Source organism: Eschrichtius robustus, chromosome 3, assembly GCF_028021215.1.
Source record: "Eschrichtius robustus isolate mEscRob2 chromosome 3, mEscRob2.pri, whole genome shotgun sequence".
NCBI classification, from domain to species: Eukaryota; Metazoa; Chordata; class Mammalia; order Artiodactyla; family Eschrichtiidae; genus Eschrichtius; species Eschrichtius robustus.
Window position 1 is genome coordinate 95,016,268 of NC_090826.1, and position 20,677 is coordinate 95,036,944.

General features: G+C 36.7%; 1 protein-coding gene and 1 non-coding gene across 2 annotated transcripts in view; one reads left to right on the forward strand and one right to left on the reverse strand.

Moving 5' to 3' along the window:
- Nucleotides 1-20,677, reverse strand: part of VAV3 (vav guanine nucleotide exchange factor 3) — a 386,424-nt gene that overhangs the window by 136,247 nt on the left and 229,500 nt on the right. Inside the window, exons 16-17 of the mRNA XM_068540417.1 lie at nt 5,125-5,226; nt 4,717-4,817 (exon numbers count right to left, since the gene is read on the reverse strand). Coding sequence (XP_068396518.1) covers nt 4,717-4,817; nt 5,125-5,226 — 203 coding nt within the window. The remainder of the gene's footprint in view (nt 1-4,716; nt 4,818-5,124; nt 5,227-20,677) is intronic.
- On the forward strand, nt 2,450-2,522 carry TRNAG-GCC (transfer RNA glycine (anticodon GCC)). Its single transcript has one exon. It is a non-coding gene; the product is annotated as a tRNA-Gly (tRNA).

The following is a 20,677-nucleotide window of genomic DNA, read 5'->3' on the forward strand; positions in this document are numbered from 1 at the left end:
AGAATAGGTAAGTGAATGAAGATGAGGGAGGCTGGTAAGTCAAGGCTGACACCCAGGTTTGGGTGAGTGTATGAGTGGTAGACCTTTAACTAAGACAAGGAATAGGAGGAAGTTGGTGGTGATGACTAATGAGGTTGATTTTACATATGTGGAATTTGAGGTCACTGCAGGACACCTAGGAACAGATACATGAGAAGAAAATGGAAATGTGGAATCCAAAGTTCAGGAGAAAAGCCTTAAGTGGAAATGGAGCCTTATCTACCTGGGTTGTAGGTTATGGCTAATGCCCGAAAAATTAATCAGACATACAAAGGATGACCTGGGGGATGTGGTGGATGGTTAATTGTGCCAGATGATCAAGAAAGGTCAAGTAGGGTAAGGCCTGCAATGTGATGACCAGTGGAAATGACAATTACAAGGTGGAGTGGAAGATTCTTTAGCCTTCATTTAGCTCCTGGGTTACTGTGTCATTTTGTACAACTAGTACCTCTTCGCCAACTGACTGCTCCCTTATCTATAAACCTGTCCAATGTTGAATGAAAATGGTCCACTTTTTGGAACTGTCTTCCACCCCAACTATCCAACGTTTATAACTACTTAGCCATTCCTGCTAGCCGTGGCTTTCTGGACCACAAGTGGACTTTTGACTCACACTGAGCCAACTGGAATCTCTTTTTGTCTGTTGAGAATATAGACTGTGTTAACCAATGAAGCCATAAAGCTCTGTAAAGGTGGGGTCAATCATCTCAAATCACCTATGATTTAATTTTACGGGGGAACCTGGATTCTATAAGAATTTAAGTTTGCCTTAAACCAGTATTATTCACTTGCTTTAAATTTGGCTGTTGGGATGATTTTCCCCAAAGTCAAGTTCTCTCTCAAGTTCTCTCCTGCATACAAAAGTCCCATTCAAGTGAACTATATCTCCAGCCTCTGATATATCATGTCCTTCCTCCTGCCCTCCTTCCTTACACCCGTTTTTCTCCAGTCATATCACTCATGGAAAGTTACCTTGCTGAACTCCTGCAAGCAATTACTCTTGGATGTCGAAATAAAGAACTGTGCAAAACTTAAACCAATACTGGGAATTGGGATTCTCTATAGGCTAGGTAACAGCTCATAAAGTCTAGCTTGTCCATGTCCTCAAAATACTACCTATTTTACCACATTCATAACAGACACGCCAAGCTGAAACTCACACTCTACGCATGATCACTACCTACATCAGAGCAGGAAGGGGTGAGGTTGAGGAGAGGATAGAATGACTTCTAACTTTCAGAGAGTATCTTCTTGGAAGTGAGGGAGAGAAGGCTACTGATAGAGCTGTAATGGAAATTCCTCTTCGCTCTGAGGATAGATCCCTTTATTTCTAAGGGCTACCCATCAAATCTTAATCCAAAGGCAAAAAATGGGAGCCTCCTTCATAACACTAATTAACTAACTATGAGCATTCAGTGCCATCAGTCTCTTAAAAATCTTGAGCAGGAAAGGACAGAAAGAGGAGAGAGGATGAGAACGAGGACACAGATGTGCAAAACATAAGGAGAATGGAGGACAACCAAGGATGCAAAGCAGAGAAAGAATCAAGAGAGCAAGGGAATTACGTTCAAAACTCCAAGAAGCAAATTTAGCCAGAGGTTTAAAAAAACTATTTCTTGCTTTATAATGAATTAAATAACAGAGTTGAGAGAACAGTGTTACCTTTTGATGAATGAGTATAAGTAAGCATTATCTATAATCTGCAAAGCACTAACTGTTATCTTATTTTCATACTCCTTCTGACTCAGTTTCCTCATCTTAAAATAAGAGGCCCTGGAGCTTAAGGTGTCTAAATTACTTCCAGCTCTTAGACATTCCATGGGAAAAGGACAGGCATGGTCCCCAGAGATACCTGAATTTCTTGCAGCACATCTGAACATTTAAACCTGAAGACATTTGGTACTTACTAACTTAATTGAATTTAAAGTGTTTTTTGCTTTTTTTTAAAAAAAAAAAAAACCACACAGATTAGAATTTCTCTCTCTTTCACAGAGAAAGCCAAGCACTTGATTATGTACTTGGGTTAGGTACTAGGCATTTGACGCATCTGGCACGTATCATCACAGCTAGTTCACAGGACTGGTCGCCAGCCCAGGGGTTAAGAACAAACTCAGGAGCTGGCTTGTCTGGATTTGAATGTTAGCTCTATTGATTAAGCAGCTCAGACATGTTACTTATTTCTCTGTGCCTCAGTTTCCCATCATTGCTAAGATAAAAATAGCAATAATACCAACTTTACAAAATTGTTCTAGGACTAAACGAGCTAACGGTGGTAAAGTACTTAGAGCAGTACTTGGTACTACAGATTTATTCAAAAAAACAAACAACTTTTGAAAGCTAGGTACTATTATTATCCCTAATTTATAAGGGAAGACCCTAAGCCTTTAAAAAGTTAAGTAACTGGGGGACTTCCCTGGTGGTCCAGTGGTTAAGACTCTGTACTGCCAATGCAGGGGGCACAGGTTCAATCTCTGGTTGGGGAACTAAGATCCCACATGCCGTGCAGCACAGCCAAAAGATTGAAAGAAAAAAAAAAGTTAAGTAACTGTGGACCAAAGTCACCCAGCTAGAAAATTGTGGAGCCTCATTCCAACCCGACCAAGACTCCAGAGCTGATAGGCTTTAATGCCTTCTCATGCTGTCTCCTTCCATAGGACGAGCAACTCGTCCACCAGAAGAAGACACTGAACCAATGACTCTGGAACAGACACTGGGAATATGCCACTCTCGTATCTGGCTAGACCAGGAATTCCCAACTGTTTCCTACTGACTTGTGTGTAACATAAAAATTTTAAGTCCTTTTAATGTCATTCTTGTCTATCACTTCAAAGTTTGGTGCTCACTAGTTTCTCTATACACATTTGCTCCACATCATAAAAACAACCAAAATGCAGATTAAAACCCATTCCTTTCAAAAACTGGCTTCTCATCATAACACCTTGGATGAAAATATTGAGTTTTTATTGTGTCCAGGCACTTTGCTAGGAATAAACATTAATTCATATGATCCTCACAATAATCTTCTAAGTTCCATTTTTCAGATGAATAAATGAAATATTTACATAGTTTCCCCAAGCTCATGCAGCTAGCTAAGAGCAGAGCCAGATTTTCAGTCATCTCTGCTTGACTCACAACCACTCTCCTACACTATTCCTTTTAGACTGAAAGAACCCTGCCAACTATGGGATCACTTTAGACTCCTCAGAGACTGAAACTCATAAGACAGGGCTATGGGGTTTATAAAAACCCATTCACCTACTGTGAGCAAGTAACACGTTAATTGTCCTCAAAGAGATTAAAGGACAGAACACATAAAGATGGAACCACAGAAATTTAAGTGATAAATTGTTTCAGGTAGGCGATTAAATAATAATAATAAATATATGTAATATTTCTTTTATATGTTATACCTTTGTAGATTGTTTCAGACCTTCAGAAACATTAGTAGGCGCTAATCTTGTCTCCTTTACCTAACAGACCTTGAGCAAGTTGCAATAAGCACTGTGACCTCCATCAGAAACTGGGAAGGGCTCTTTTGAGGACTGAATGAGTCCCCGTAGGAAAGGCCCGGCAGAGGCCCAGCAGAGACCCAGGCAGGGCAGGCACAGTGCAGGTGCTCAACTAATGTCGGGCTCTCTCTCCTTGCACTGCCCCTGCCTGGCATTGAGAATGGCTCATGGGGCCCTGAAAATACATCTACAGAAGGAGCCGAGTGAGAGGAATGTGCTGTGATCTCAGTCCTCTAATAGGATTCACACGTTTTGTACGATTGCCTATTTTCTGAACTCAGCTCTGAAATGAGCTATTATCCTCTGTTTCACTCTTCTTCGTATTATCCAAAATAATTCAATGTCCACCTTTCCCTTTGGGAAAATCAAAGGTTGACATGGCTACCTTCTGAACTCAAGCTGTTAAAGATCCCTTTCTTCTGTTCAAAAAGTTTTACTGATTTTGAAAGGTCTTATTGATAAAACACAGAGAAACTCAGGGGAAAAGGACAAAGAGAAAGAAGAAGAAAGAGAAAGAATAAAGAGGCCAGAAAAGAAAGAGAAGGAAGAGAGCCCAAGAGGAGCAGAAAGAGGCAAAAGGCTACTGAATGCATAATTGCCAACAGTTTTAGAAACTGGCTCAGGTCACAATCACGGAGCATTATTTTTAAAAACCAAGGGGAAAATATTTACACAAAATCCAAAGGATACGTGCTGTTTGTTAAATGCTGTAAAATGACAAGGTATTCAATTCATTAATTCATGAATTAGTCTGTGTAATGTTTACTCCTGGCAGCATTAGCATTTCGGAGATGAATATTTAAGAGAAAAAAGGAGAAATTCAAAAACTGAAGACAGAATTAAAGAACCATTTTTTTGTTTTGTTTTGTTTTTACACCTCCATTTGTGTGTCTTGGTTGTATTTGTACAGTGTTGTTAAAATTTAGGGGTTAGGGGTGAATGAAATGGGTGACAAGGAACCTTCCAAGTCCCTCTTGAAGCCCTCAGCCTCCCAGGTATGTATAAAAGTCACAAGAATTTCCAAAAATTTTCTAATTGTGCTCATAAATGATAGTTTCAAAAGGCGATTTGTTACAATAAACATATATTACGAGTAAATTAAGCCTTAATTATGTTTAGCAAGTTTTATGTTCTCATTAAAAGCAGAATCACAATAAACATGACTTACCAGCAGAATTAACTCTGCCGCAATTGTCTACTCTTCCCAAACATTCTTTGTGTGCTCTTGCACCACACTTAACACATAAATAGCCTTGATAAAATGTTCCCCTGCAAGGTAAAATTAGAGGGTGATAGGTTAAAAGGTGCGAAATTCTGCCTATAGGAAATCATTACTGCCAGAAAGCAAAACAAGAGAACACAGTGCTATGCAGAGTTCCCTTCAGTGGATGGAGAGGACCTTCCTGGGTTCTGAAGGAACTGTCCAGGCACAAGGCCAAGGAAGGACCTGATGGATCCAAACTCGTAAGGCAATATCCCCACTTGAGAACATTTTGCTGGGACCTTAGCAAAGTCTGAAACATTTGGCAATCATACCAGTTCCTTTAAACTGAAAACCAGGATCACACCAACTTACCTCAGGAGCATCTGGCAGACTTTGCAGGATGTAACCCGGTTGAAGGTGTGCATCTTGAACTCATGGAAATTGGAGTCTGCATAGTCTGGCCTTATGTTGGACCTACACAAAGGGAAAAAAGTAACATCCTCAAGAAAGTTTCACAACAAAACCGCAGTCTAATTCATCAACATTACATTGGGTAGAGAGGTGATTCAGTCAAATAGGCTATTAAATATGCAATGTTTTCTAAGCCAAAGTATGCTTTGCTTTAAAATATGCACCAAAATCTGGTTGCGTGAGAACCAGCAACTTGTAAAGATTGAAGCAACCTAATCCTCCTCAGCACTGAGTGTTCCCAGGGAACTTTACAGAATGGCCACGTAGGTCAACCTGTCAGGAGAAACATAAAACCTGCTGGATATTCACACTGTGTGATCATTTCTTTTCTCTAACCACATCACTGAAACAGAAATGAGCTGCAGGGGGCGGGAGGGAAGGGAAGAGGGTGCTGCATTTCCACAGGGTCCCTGTCCAAACAGGTATGTGGATTATGTAATGATCTGTAAAAGTGAATAAAATTTTATAATAAGTATTGAAACAAAGCATCAGTCTGATCATTAAAAACTTCCTCCTTAACAAACAGTCCACTTTCCTTGCAATCCAAATAAAAACTAAGCAAAATTATTTTATCATTTATATTATACACATATGCAAAAAAATACTAAGCATACTGCACAATGACATTCACCGTGTATTTACTCTGTGCCGATACTGTGATAAAAATATGATTTGTTCATTATATCGCACTTAACCTTCACACCAATCCTAACTGGTAGGCACTAATAATATCACTAGTTTACAAACAGGGAAACAGAGGCTTACATTAAAGTAAAGGAAATGGCAGAGCTGGGAACTCCAACCCAGGTCTGTGCTCTTAGCCACCAAAGCTATAGTGCAAGGAGGAATTCAACAATATTCACCTTCATATAATTAGATTTTTGTGTCTAATAGGCATGTTGGAAACTGTTAAGTTTAGTCATCTCCAGAGGATTTTTTATATTATTCTTAATTTGTCCATGTCACCAAAGAAAGCAGAAAAATTAGGAAAGGATAAGTTAAAAACGAATACAGATCAGAGGTACACCTAGAAAGCGAAGATGATGTTCTCTGAGATGTTACAAGCAATTTGTGAGACTGCAGGAAAAGTTTGAGATACTGATGAGCTAGGATTTCCCCTTTTATAGAACACAGCAACTCTCAACCACATTGGCGTAATGAAGCATAACACAGGCGGGCGACCAGGCATCAATCTCTGAGGTACCAGGAGAAGCCTTATGAAAAAACATTCACAAAGGCAATTGGAGTAGCAGGCAGTGTTGCAGAAGTGTCAGCAAGGTCAGCCTTCCAATCCATCTGCTGAATACGAGCGTGCTCAAAATGAAATCAAATATTAGTGCCATCTGGGATTTCTCTGCTCTGTGCTTCTGGTGACCTCACTTTTTAGGAAAATGGTCCACTGCGTGCTGAAAAGCATGGCCATTTCCATAGAGGCATTTTTTTGTCACTGATGAAGAAGTAGATTTCTTCTGCAGGAAGGGAAAAGGTGGGAAAAGATAATGATCTAGAAACAAAACTCTCTTCACATTGTTTAGAAAACATTTGATCTCTTGAGTCCATACAGCCAGACAGGAAGGGCCATTGTTCATTCCTCTCTGAGCGTCAAGGTGATAGTCATAGAAGAATTGTCAAATAGCAGCTTCGGTCCCGGGAACTTGAAGAATTCATCACCCTGGAGTTTTAGAATAAAAGTGGTCTCCTTCAGGCAGAAACTCAAGTAAATAGATACCAAATAGGTAAGAATTTAATTAATCTTAGAAGTCTGCCTGGGACATAGGTAGAACACCTTTCTCCTAGGGTCAACCCAAGTTGTGTGTGTGTGTGTGTGTGTGTGTGTGTGTGTGTTTACCATCATTTGTATTTAACACTTTCACCAACTAACTAGGAATAAGCTGACTTTTCAGAAGACAAAAGCTGAGAGGAAGATTACACTAAGAGGTTAAAAAGAAAAATCTTACATAAAGAAAAAAACTCAGAAAATATTGTTAACAGTAGTTGCCGTAAGTTAAGTGAGACCTGAAGTAGTAGGGTAGAATGATAGAAAGGAACAGTTGGAAGTTTTCTTTTTTTTTTTTTTTTAACTAAAACTGCATATTATTTTAAAAATTTTAAATCAAACACTAAAGAATAAAAGTTAACTCTATGACCCTGCAACTGCTATTGAGACACTATAGAATATAAAAGTATAGTTGAGGGCAGGAATCTGAAATTAGACCACCTGGGCTTAAATCCTAACTTGCAAATCACTAGCAGGGTGACCTTGGGCAGGTTAGTAAGTATAAAACAGGAATACTAATAAAATCAAGCTTGTAAAGGAAGGCAATTTATATAAAGTGCTTAGGACTTTGCCTAGCCCAGAGTTGGTGTTCAGTAAGTCTTGGCTCTAATTTATAAATTGCTGATTCCAAATCCACATAATAATGATGTGATCAGGATAATACTTTATGAGTGGTGAAGAGTCCCTTGGTAGTCTTGGGAATTTCTAGAGGGTCCCCATTCTCCTGGGAATTTCATTGCAGGAAGGTTGTTGTATGTTCAGTGTCCTTGGGACCAGGAATCCATATCTAATGATTTAAGCACAATAAGAAATGGGGTTACTCAGAAGAGGACACATATGCAAAAAGCCCAGGGAATTAGATGAAGTCATATCAAGCACCAACTGAAGAGAAGAGAGACATCAATACACATGGAGATGCAAAAATCAAAGACAGTAAGTTGGCTAGATGGGAAGAGCTGGAAAGGCAGGTTGAAGGAGAAGAGGATAAAGAAACACCAGGTTTATAGATTTGGTAACAAGGACAAAAATGATCAAAAGTAGAGTTTATTGCACACCTCTAATGTACCAGGCACATTAATTGACTCTTCATATATTTTTTCACATTTACTTCTCATAATAAACCTATAAGGTAGAGTCATTCATTCACTTCATATTTATTGAGCACCTACCATATACATAGGCCGTGAAGCAGGAACAGAAAGAAGAGCCCTTCAGCTGGAGCCCGGTGGGTGAAGAGGGGCAATGTAGGAGATGTGTAAGAGAGGTTGGCAGGGCCAAGGAAAGAGTTGATCTTACACAGGGATTGACCTCACATTTAGTTGACAAAAAAAAAAAACTCTGTGGCTACTATGTAGAGAATTCCTTGCAGTGCAGCAAGAGTGGACATAGCAAGACCAATTATGGGGCTGAGTTGCCTGCAGATGAGAACTGAAGATCCAATGTAAGTCAGCTCACTTGCTTGGTGTTGCAGCTATACAGACAGGATTCCATTTTAGTAACCTGTTTTGATATACTACAGTTTACTTACGAGAACATGAGTGGAATCTCATAGATTCCATTTCTTTTGCTTCATATAGGGCCCATTATGAATACAATTAAACAGTCAATCAAATATTTATAGAGCGAGGCATGTTGATCCTCTTAAGGCTCCTTATAACTACATGTTCTCCTCCAATTGCCCCCTCTTGTCACCTGGTTCCATGTGGGAGCCAAGCTGAGGACTACACACCTCGGCTCAGCCTAGGCATCCTCTTCATCCTGCAGATCTGCATTCCCACCGTTCCTCAGGCATCTCAAATGCAGCACATACAAAACTCAACTCCATAACTTTCCAACATACTTGATTCTTTTTTAAAAAAATAGAAACCCTTGTGTCGAGGGCTGATTTTCAATAGATGACAGCAACGGAGCTGCTATGTATGAAACCCTGAAGCAACATATCTGATTCTAATCAAATTCTGATTTCAATCCATCACCATTCACCCCATCTTCCAGCTGAGAAACGCAAGAGTCATGATGAATTTTTCCCTCTCCCTGAAACCTTCCTACATATTCATTCTCTCTTAACCTCTCATCTGTTCCAATTTCTCCTTCCCTGACACTGTGACTAATTTCTATTGATTCAACCTTAAAAATACCTCCTCTAAAATGCAGGTTCCATTCTCACATCTCACTACCTAATTCAAGCCCTCAATATCTCCTAACTGAATTGTGACAATGAACTTCTTAATTATTCCATCTCCTACTTTCTCTGCCTATTGAAGGCCATCTTCCATACTATTCCCAGAATCACCTTTAAAAATGAAAATATGGGCTTCCCTGGTGGCACAGTGGTTGAGAATCTGCCTGCTAATGCAGGGGACACGGGTTCGAGCCCTGGTCTGGGAAGATCCGACATGCCGCGGAGCAACTAGGCCCGTGAGCCACAACTGCTGAGCCTGCGCGTCTGGAGCCTGTGCTCCGCAACAAGAGAGGCCGCGATAGTGAGAGGCCTGCGCACCGTGATGAAGAGTGGCCCCTGCCTGCCACAACTAGAGAAAACCCTCGCACAGAAACGAAGACCCAACACAGCCAAAAATAAATAAATTAATTTAAAAAAATAAAAAATAAAAATAAAATAACAAATGTTCAAGTACAATTGGTGTCTAAAAAAAAAAATGAAAATATGATATGTCACTCACTCCTTTGAATATGTCCACCGGTTCCTATTGCCTACAGGGATAAAGTTAAAACTTCTAGCAATGGCATGCAAAGTGTATTAAGCTATAGCTTTATCTACCTCTCACCTGCCTCTTCTTTTCCAAAGACTCACAAGCCATACACTATAGACACACAGATCTTCTCACATTTCTCAAGCATATTCTTCTTGTCCATAACCCTCGGTTTTGTAGTCCATTCATTCTAAATGTTTCCTCTAGCTTACAACTGTTAATTTACCTGGTTACTCGTTTAGGACCAGATTAAAAAATGTGACTCCTTTGATAATATCTTCTTTGAGTCTGCATGATAGTGATAGTGATTATCATATCATCTAGATTTCCAAAGTACTTTTTCAGCCTTCTAGTATAATACTACATTGTATTATAACCACTTACCATCTGCTTCCAACAACCAGAAAGCTGTTCTATGCTGTTTATATTACCAGGACCTAGCTCAGTGTCTCATATCTAGTATATATTAAGTTGATATTATTGAATACATAAATTAATTAACAAATATCCCTATCTATACACTAAGTATTCTTCTACTTAGAGGGAAAAGGACTGAAAAAAGAAAAAGCATAGTCATCACACCCTCAGAAAGTTGTCCACTGAGTTAGAGAAACAAAAACATCCATGAAATAACGAAAATTTACAATTAAGGAGCAAAGAAATAAAAAGCGGAGATCAGTTAGTGGTTACATTAGTTAGAGAAAGTCAGTGGTATTTAGTAGATAAAGGAAAGGGGGAAAGTGATATAAGTTTTGGGGGAAAACAAGACTGAAAGTTCACAAATGAATATCAAGTGTTCGTAGAACAATGGACAGATCAGGGCATCATCTGTGACACTGTGATGGTTAATTTTATGCGCCAACTTGACTGGTCCACGGGTTGCCCAAATTTTTGGTCAAACATCATCCTGGGTGTTTCTATGAAGGTATTTTTGGATGAAATTAACACTTAAATCTGAGACTGAGTAAAGCTGATTGCCCTCCCTATGTGAGTGAGCCTCATCCAATCAGTTGAAGGCCCAAATAAATTAAAAAGGCTGACCCTCCCTCAAGTGAGAGAGAATTCTTTCTGCCTGACCACCTTCGAACTGGGACAAAGACTCTTTTTGCCTTCAGACTCAAACTGAAACAATGGCTTTGCCTGGGTCTCAAGTCTTCAGGTCGAAGGACAAAACCACACCATCAGCTCTTCTGGTTCTCAGGCCTTTGAACTCATATGGACTATGCCTTTGGCTCTTCTGAGTCTCAGCTTACTGACTCACCCTAGAGGTCTTGGGACTTACCAACCTCCCTAAGTGCATGACAATTCCTTATGACATATAATACACACACACATATACATACACAAACACATATATATATCTATATATATATATATATATATGTACACACCTTATTTGATCTGTTTCTCTGAAGAAACCTGACTATTACAGAGATACTAGGAAATAATGTTAGGCAGGATTAGTGGGGCCAATTACCAAAGGAGGGTGTGGGAGCAACATCTAAGTTCAAATTTGTCAGCCTCCATAACATTTTCCTTGACACCCCAATGCCAACTTAATATGAACCACCTAGGCTTTCACTAACTTTGTACAACCCCTAAAAGAAATCACCACATAGCATTAAAAGTGATTGTTTGCATGTCCATCTCCCTGCTGGCCTATGTGGTGCTTGAGGGCAGGGGGCATGACTTCTCCTTTTTAACTTTGGCTCACATTTACAGTTATCAAACATTCGACTAGGAAAATAAGCTGCTAGACATTTATGGTTGATGGAAATCAGAAAAACATGCTTTTACTATAGCATTTAGTTTACTTATTTTCAGAAGGCTGCCTTTGCCACATTATCAGATGGAGATTTGGATGGAGTACAAGAGAGAGAAAGATATTTTTACTATGCCAAAAAATTTTTATCTCCCATATAAAAGAAAGCCGAAGAAAAACAATGATTAACCGAATTTCAATTAAATGTTATAATTTATGTTTATTTACCTACATCCTCTCTTCCTTGTGAGAATATTTAATCTTTTTACAAGAACTAGAATGCAACTCATAGATACAAATATATTTCGGTAGTAACTACGACAGGAGTTATAGTTATAGTCAGCTATTATTTTAAAAATGTATATATTTAAAATTAACATTCTTCTCAATTTGACCTATAAACTCATATCTTTTAGTAATATAGTTTTAGAACACAGGAAGCAAATATTAGCAAAATAAAATAATCTGTAATGATCATGACTAATTAGAGTAGAAGATGAGAATCAATTTATGACATCATACTATCTCATGCCCTGTCAATATTACCAACATTCAAATATTCAGTTCATATCTGGGTGCCCACTCCAACAGGAAAAAAAAAATCACCATGATGGGCATTGTGACAATTATACAAAACACAAAATAGTTTATTTCATCATACTGCATTAAAAGTTAGGTGAGAGAGCTGGAAGCATAAATTGGTGCTTTGAAAAATACTTGTCTGAATGCAGCAGGCTTTTTTGTGCACCAAAAATACACAGAAAAGTAAAAATATATACACACATAGCTATATGTGTAAATATTGCTGAAATTCAGAAAATATACATTTTGACAAACAAATGCCGGGCATAAAATTACAGTTAACTGTCCCATAAGAAAATGCTGAGCAATCTTAATTTTTCTATGTATTATTCTATTAAATTATTTTATTTTCTATGACATCACAAGATGATGCCTCTCATCTTGCATCCTTCTATTAACCTCTATTACTTAAAAGGCAGTAAATTACTATAAGCAATAATACTTAATCTTGTTTTCCAGAGCAAGCATTAAAACTCATTTAAAATAATATGGATACTCTATTACCTTAGGGATACTTAGTTATATCATGTCTCATTTAAAATAAATTTTTTAAGGGATTTCCCTCATGGTCCAGTGGTACAGAATCTGCCTTCCAATGCAGGGGATGTGGGTTCAATCCCTGTTCGGGGAACTAAGATCCCACATGCCGCAGGGCCACTAAGCCTGCGTGCCACAACTACTGAGCTCGCGCGCCTCAACAAGAGAGCCCACATGCTGCAAACTACAGAGCCCACACACCCTGGAGCCTGCGCGCCACGACTAGAGAGAAGCCCGCGTGCCGCAACGAAGAGCCCACACGCCGCAACAAAAGATCCTGCGTGCCTCAACGAAGATCCCACATACCTCAACTAAGACCTGACACAGCCCCACCCCCCAAAAAAAATAAAATAAAATAAATTTTAAAGTTTTCTGAATTTTAAAAAATTTTCTATGTATTATATATGTGTGTGTATATATATATATATATATATATATATATATATATATATAAAACAATTTCTCAGATTAATAAAGAACCAAAAAAGCAATGGATCATCTCAAGGGATGTCAAAAAAAGACATTTAATAAAATGTATCATGTGCTTCTGATGAAACTCTAAGTGAACTAGATGTTAGACTAGATGTTAAGGGATGTTTTCATAACATGATAAAGAATATTAAGCTAAAGACAATTGAAAACATATTTAAAACACTATCACAATCATATTAAAGTTTCCTGAAGTCAACTATACTACTCGACATTTTTCTGGAAGAGCTGATCAATATAATATGACAAGAAAAATAAATGTGAGAGATAAATATTGTTAAAAAGTACACAGAATTATCATTTGGAGGTGACATTATGGAGACTACTAGGAAAAGCCAAGAGAAGAAACTTAAAACTAATGACACTAATAAGAGAAAAAGACATATCAGGTGGTGTCTGGAGAAATCCATCTGTAAGCTTCCAATGTTCTCCAGCAGTAAAACGCAGTAACACGTGTGTAGTGTTTTTACCCAGCAAGATTCCTTGCGGCTCACGGCTCAAGGATTTTTGGGGGTTTGGTTACACAGGCAAGATCAGCCACAATCATTAAAAACTCTCAGAAGGAAAGTAGGTGCCCATCATAAACCATTGTATTATTTTTTTTTTTTTAATTTAGGCAGGCTAGCACAATGAAATTCAGTACCCCTGGCACACCAAATAACCTTACCACTTAGTACCATAGGGACAGGGAACATTTCAAAACCCAAGTTCCCAGATGTCAGTCAAGGTCTAAGCCTGAAAGCAGACTTTGCTAAAGATAGCAAACTCAAGCCTGCCATGTTAACTCTTTCCTGAACAAAAATGTGTAAGAAAAATCATAGCATGAAATGTTCAGGTTCTGGATGAATAAAATTTTAAAATTAACTGAGGGAAATAAAAAACATTCAAGTAAATAAAAGCTACATACCAAATTCCTGAATAAGAAGCTTGCATATTTTATTATAAATACACTGTCTTTCCTCAAGTTAATTTATAAATTTAAAACAATTCCTTCCTCCCAAACCAACACATAGACACACACACAAACACAAATATACAATGAGAATTTTTTGAACTTGACAAATGATTATAAAATTCAACTGGAAGAATAAATATGTGAGAATAGTTGGAAAAGTTTTAAAACTAAGATGAATTATTATAGGGGGTACATGGTAAGCCATCATAACCTAACAGATACTAAAATGTCTTTTAAAGCTAGCATTATTAAATCTGTATGGTACCGACAACAAAACAGACAGAAAGATCAATAATAAAGCCCTCAAGGAGATCACACATGTGCAAAAACTCAGTATGCAATTTTTGTGGCACTTTGTTCATTCATTTTTCCATTCAAAGAAAAAAAAACAAACAAAAACTTAATATCTAATACCAGGCAGTGGGATATAATGATAAGCAAAAACAAGTAAAGTCCCTGCCTGTTTGGTGCTGGTAGGGAAAAGAAATATCTAAATAACTCTATAAACAATTGTGAAACTGCAGGAGTGACAACTGTCACAAAGAAAGATTGTATTATGAAAACTTACAATTTGGAATGTGACCTTATCTAATGATTATCACAGAAGGCTTTCCTACAGAAACAATGCTTGAGCTGACATCTAAAGATGATCAAGAATTCAGGCAATGAAAACGAAGAATGTTCCAGACAGAGGAAAGATAACAGATTATAAATACATTTTAGAAAGTACACTTCCAGCTTTTTGAAAATGTTAAGAAAGGACATTTCTATCACCCATTTTATAACAAAATTAAAATTCAGGTAATTAAAGATTTACATTATTTATTTGATAAATATGTATTACATACCTGTGATGGGCCATGAATACTGCCAGCAATAAGGAATAAGAAGATGGACAAAACCACTGCCCTCATGGAGTTTATTTAAATGTCAAATTTATCTATAAATCTATATTTAAATGTAAAATTTAGAGAGAAACCTGAAATTTGTTTTAAGCAAAAAACAAAAACATAAAAGTACTTGAAGAAAATACTGATGACTACTTACATAATCTTTAAAGGTAAAAAATAAAGATAGCTAGATTTATTTATTTGTAAAACCCCAAATTCTTCCTTGAATCAAAAACAATAAAAATGAAAAGAAAAAGCAGGAAAATATCTGTAATTTTCATGATAAAAGATTAACGTCCTTGCAATATATAAATGCTCTTAAAATCTATAAGGAAAAACAATGAACACTCCAAATGAAAAATTAGCAAAGAAATTAACAGGGCAGTTTATTAAAAAAAAGAAATAAAAACAATTAATAAATATACAAAACATATTTAAGTTACTAGTAACCAAAAGAAATGCAAATTTAAATAAGATATCATTTCACATTAACAAACTGGCAAAAAAGAAAAAAGGAAAAGAAAAAAAGATAATACCTAGTGTAGATGAAGCTATAGAAATATCCAAAACCTTAAAGATGTATTAATCATATGACAAAAAATTCTGCTTATTAGAAGTAATCATGAAGGGCTCACTACACAACATATTTAATAATTAACATTGGAACTGATTTAATTAAAAATAAGGAACAAGGTAAATTATAGCATATCTATAGATGGAATATTATACAACAATTAGAAATGATAAAGTGAACATACATATTAACCAAGAAAGATATCTGCAATATATTAAAGGAGAACAACTTTATTCCAAACTATCTCCAGAACGGTGATTAATATAAGACATAACTGCTTGCTAACATACATAGTGAATTGGTAGAGGCATTATGAATTATGAATGATTTTTTAAAATTTAGAGTTATCTGTGTTTTCTAAAGATTTTACAGTGAATATACATTATTAAATTTATTCCTTACATCTACTGTTTCCAGAGACAAAAAAAAAGCAAATACAACCATAACAATCCACAAAAGCTTTAAAGAGGTTAAGCAACTTGACTAAAATACACAGATAATAAGTCACTGAACAGGATTTGAGTCAAAGATTTGTCTCAAAGCCTGTGTGTTTACTCACTATGCTAAAAATATCGCAAGGCAATTAAAAAGCAAAGACAAACTGAATTAAATGTTTGTAGCATATGTGAAAATATTCTTGATACAAAAGAAGCCATTACAAATCAATGATAATACAATGATGAACTGACCCATAGAAAACTTGGCAAAGGATGTGAACAAGGAATTCATAAAGAAAAACAACTCATTGACAAGCCTGTAATAAACTATTCAGCCTCATTAGTAAATGTAGAGACATGGGAAGGCTACAGGAGACACATTGTTTGGAAACTGTCATTCCTGGACCCTGATTGTTCTGCTCTCCCCTCCTCACCCCCCTCAGGGATGTGATCTTAGTGATGCTGCATTCAGTCTAAGAGCTCATCATTTGTAAATATTTCCATGAATGGAAGCACACAGACTGTTAGCGCTTCAACATGGAAGTCTAGCCCCAAGTATAGAAGTATAGTACTGCAGCATGAATTGAATGTTCTGGAATAGGCAAGACGCTGCCCCACGCAGACAAAGTGACTGACAGTTATGGGCCCAAGAAAAGCTAGTCAAACTATGGTGCATTTGTTCCTACTCTATCTGCTGTCAATAAGACCTTCTATCCTTGACTAATTAAAGAGGATTCTATTCAGACTTCTTGAGTGTGAGGGGTGGGATGGTTTTTGGTTTTTGTTTGTTTGTTGTTGTTTTTCCCCCGCTAAAACAGAACCCTTTAGAAAACCTTGGTTTTCAAAAAAATGAAAAATAAAACAATATTTTTTTTTTACAATAGTGAATAATTGTTAACAAGCTGTGTCCAAGGATAAGGTACTGGACAAATATATTGTGATACTTCTACATAATGGAAAAACAATCAGCCATTTAATCATATCGAAGAAGAGTTTTCACAAGAAAACATAAGTATAAATGTATTCTAGAGACAGTGTTCATGTACATATGTATATATGTACGTGTGTATCTGTATGTAAATATGTATCTCTGTTACCATAGAAAGGGATATAACACATAGAGGAAAAGAGGAATTAGAACCAAAACAGAGTCTCATAGCATCATGTAGTGTTCCTTCATTGTACTTGTAACAATTTCCTTGTTTACATTTCTTTGTATGATTATTTGATTAATGCTTATTTTCCCCCCAAAGAATTTAAGCTCCATGAGGCTGGGACTGTGTCAGATGTGCTTATCACTGTATCTCTGGCATCGTGCACAGTGCCTAATATACACAGGCATTCAACAAATGTGTTGATGTTTAATGGAGTATCAAAAGAAGGTTAAACACATAAGAGTAAAATAAAGTTAGTACATAAAATGTATCCCAAAATATAATTGATTAATTGTTAAACATGTTACAAATTTACTGCTATACTTCCTAGCAACCAAAGCAAAGAAGAAAACAGGATCACTTGAAAGATAATTGTATAAATTTTCCTGGCACCAAAGTGGAAGAAAAATTGCTCTGACAGATTTTTATAAAAGGGACACTGTGTGAGACATATAGACAATGTCTTCAACAACATCCCTATAAATACAGTTGTACCCCTGCCCCTTCTAGCCCTTCTTGATATGAGTCAAGGGCATAATGCTGAAGTACTGCTCAGCAGAAGCAATTCTATGGGGGGCCTTTCAGGACCTATTCCAGCTAATGCACCATCACTTAACAGCCATCAGCTCCTCTAAAATTAGATACCAAGTTTGGCGAGTCAAATATTTTTCAAATTTAATAATTCCAAACATGAAAATTATCTATAGATAAAACAAACATTTGTGCCAAACCTTCAAATACTAGACCTAGAGGTAGCAGTCCTTATAATTTAGAAGAAATTTCTGAAACAGATAAAAGGCTGCTATCTTAATTGACATTAGCTTATATAAATCAATTCTCTATGAGGACTGAAGACAGGTCGGATAAATACAGAAATCCCAGAGCTCAAAAAAGACCTCTAGTTCTTTGAAATAGAGACACCATTCCCCACACAGTCCCCCACATGCAGGACAGATCCCTGAGCTACCTGGGCAAAGGATCTCACTTAGTAGAGTGTCTCGTACACCCTTAGAATCACCAAGTAAACATTCAAGAGTGTCCCAATAGTGCGTCCAGGTTGTTTTTTGTCAAGTTACAAGCACTTCTGAGATCTCCAGTTCTGAATAAGCATACTTCAACCAAGTATAGTCTTAGCCAAAAATCAAAATAAGATCAATCATTTTTTACCTCAAATTTAGGCTTTCCTATAAGATCCAACTTTAACAGTCTCATTAAACAGTGTTTTCTTCCCCCCTTCCTTTGTTAACATGAAAAATCCAGAATAAAATCCAAATATTTATTTTTAGAATATCCTACACTGTGAAATTAAATCTACCAAACAGGTAATGGATAAATACAAAAGACTTTATTCATAAAATCTTTCAGTAAAGTATCCTAAATCCTTACCTGTTTTTTCACAATTTGTTCTCACAATACAGTAGAATACTAATGACACCGCTGGCTATTTGAAAGGGCAAAAAAATGAAAAACAAACAGGTCCTTCAAAAACCAAGTTAAAAAAACAGAGTTCAGAAGGGATATCTTCACCTATTCCTAAGGATTCATAAAAGGAATGAAAACAAAAAAGAGATTTATAAATCACATCCAAATCTTATTCTTTGTATTCCAAATCACGTACCATTTGTTATCTAGGGAAATGAATAAATACTTTCAAAATACCAATAAAAATAAGATAATGCTTGGCTCTGAAAAACAGTATTTTCTTATCTTCTATATATAGCACTTCTTTATCTCATTCAATGTTGACTTTATAGTCAATTTTAAATATACATCCATCACTGAATTTCTGTGACATCTCAAAGAAACTGTTGAATGAAATGTAAAGTAAGTTAAATCCATAATAAATTTAAAGTGGAAAAAATGTCAGACTACATATAATTTGGGTCTTTGTTATAAACTTGATGTGTGGCTTTCGGCATATAACATATTGATATCTTTCTATTTCTAGTCTCCTCACCAATCAAAGAACTCTATCTGTCATCCCTGCTATAGAAGGAAGGCCATGGTCCAGGACTGGGAGAAGGAAGAAGGGTCATCATTTTTGGATCCTTTTCTATTCATCATTCAGATTTGTTCTGAGGATAAAGTAAAAGCACATATATATACAGCTTATTAAATTTTATTTATTAAATGTGAAAAGCATTATACAAATGCTGGATGCTATATCTACTATTATTGTTAGTGTTGCCATAAGTGACAAGGATATAGTGGAAAACCCTGAGGCCTCATAAAGGTAGAACAAAATAAATGATGACCTACCCATCACCATATCCTGAATCAATGGGAATAAAGCTCTTCTTGTATTAAAGAGTTAATGAGCATATTAAAACATTTTTTTTATTTGTTCATACAGTCAAATTAACTAAGTGCCTGTGATGTGCCAGTCACTTTCTAACACTGGGAACACAAGTGAATTTCTCTCTCCTCAACCATCACGGACCTCCAGTTAATTTGGATTATCTTGCTTTACTTCAGTTCTTCCATTAAAATAGATTGTTTATGCTCTTTGCAGGCAGGGGCGGGGAGAGAGAGAGAGAGAAAGAGAGAGAAGGAGAGAGAGAGAGAGAGAGAGAGAGAGAGAAAAGCCACGCATCTCCCACTGTGTTAGCTATTCCATGTAAGGGACAGGTTCTAGAGAATTTGGATTTTCTCATTCTCTGGTCCAGTAAATCTGTAGCATAACTCAAACATTCAAGATAACATGGATTAGGAATGCTGAGTGGGCACAGTAAATTTAAGTTCTTGTAGCACATTTTAAATTAAGTCTGATAGTATGAAGTTTGCTGTTGAATTAATGTGTTTTAGAAGCATATGGGGATGGAGATGATACTGCTGTGAAGTAGTATTTGGAAACAATAGAAGGAAATCTGAAAGGTAATCTGACAAGCTTCACAAGAACTTCCCCTTCAAATTCTATGATGATTATATATGAAAAAAAGAGTTTTGTTATCAATACTCCCACTTTTGCATAAAAGCCTCTGTTTTACACTAAACTCCACGTGTAGAAGTTCAGTATAAATTGAGCAGGATTTCAGTACAAATTTGTCATGAATTGAGGCTACTAGCATTTATCAAAACCAAAAATCACTCTTCAGCAAAAGGAAGGTTAAAGTGTTAAATATACTTATTTTTAAAAAAAGCAAATTTATCATTAACATTACTATGACATAACAGACAACTTAATAAAGATTTTTAAAGTGGTTTGGTAATATTCTAGGCCTTATGGGGCTTACAGGTTACAAAGATACTTGCCATCTCTAAGCTTGCCATAAAGTTGTAGAGACAAGACTCACACGTCGACAACTTGTAAAGAAGGTAAGAACTTGAGCAGGACTTGGAGAACTTGAGCAGTTACAGAACTAAACACAACAACTAGAGACCAGAGGAGATAGAGTGTGAGAGGATGGGTAGTTACTGAGAGCCCCCATGCCAGAGCTGATGTAACTACAACTTTTATCAAAGTAGGAGAGGAGTAATTGGTGTTCAAAGATGTAAGCTGGGCAAAGCAGAGACTTGTTCAGGTGAACAGCTTGATGCCCAGAGTTCTAAAGTGGACAAGAGAACCATTTATGGGTTCATGCTTCCA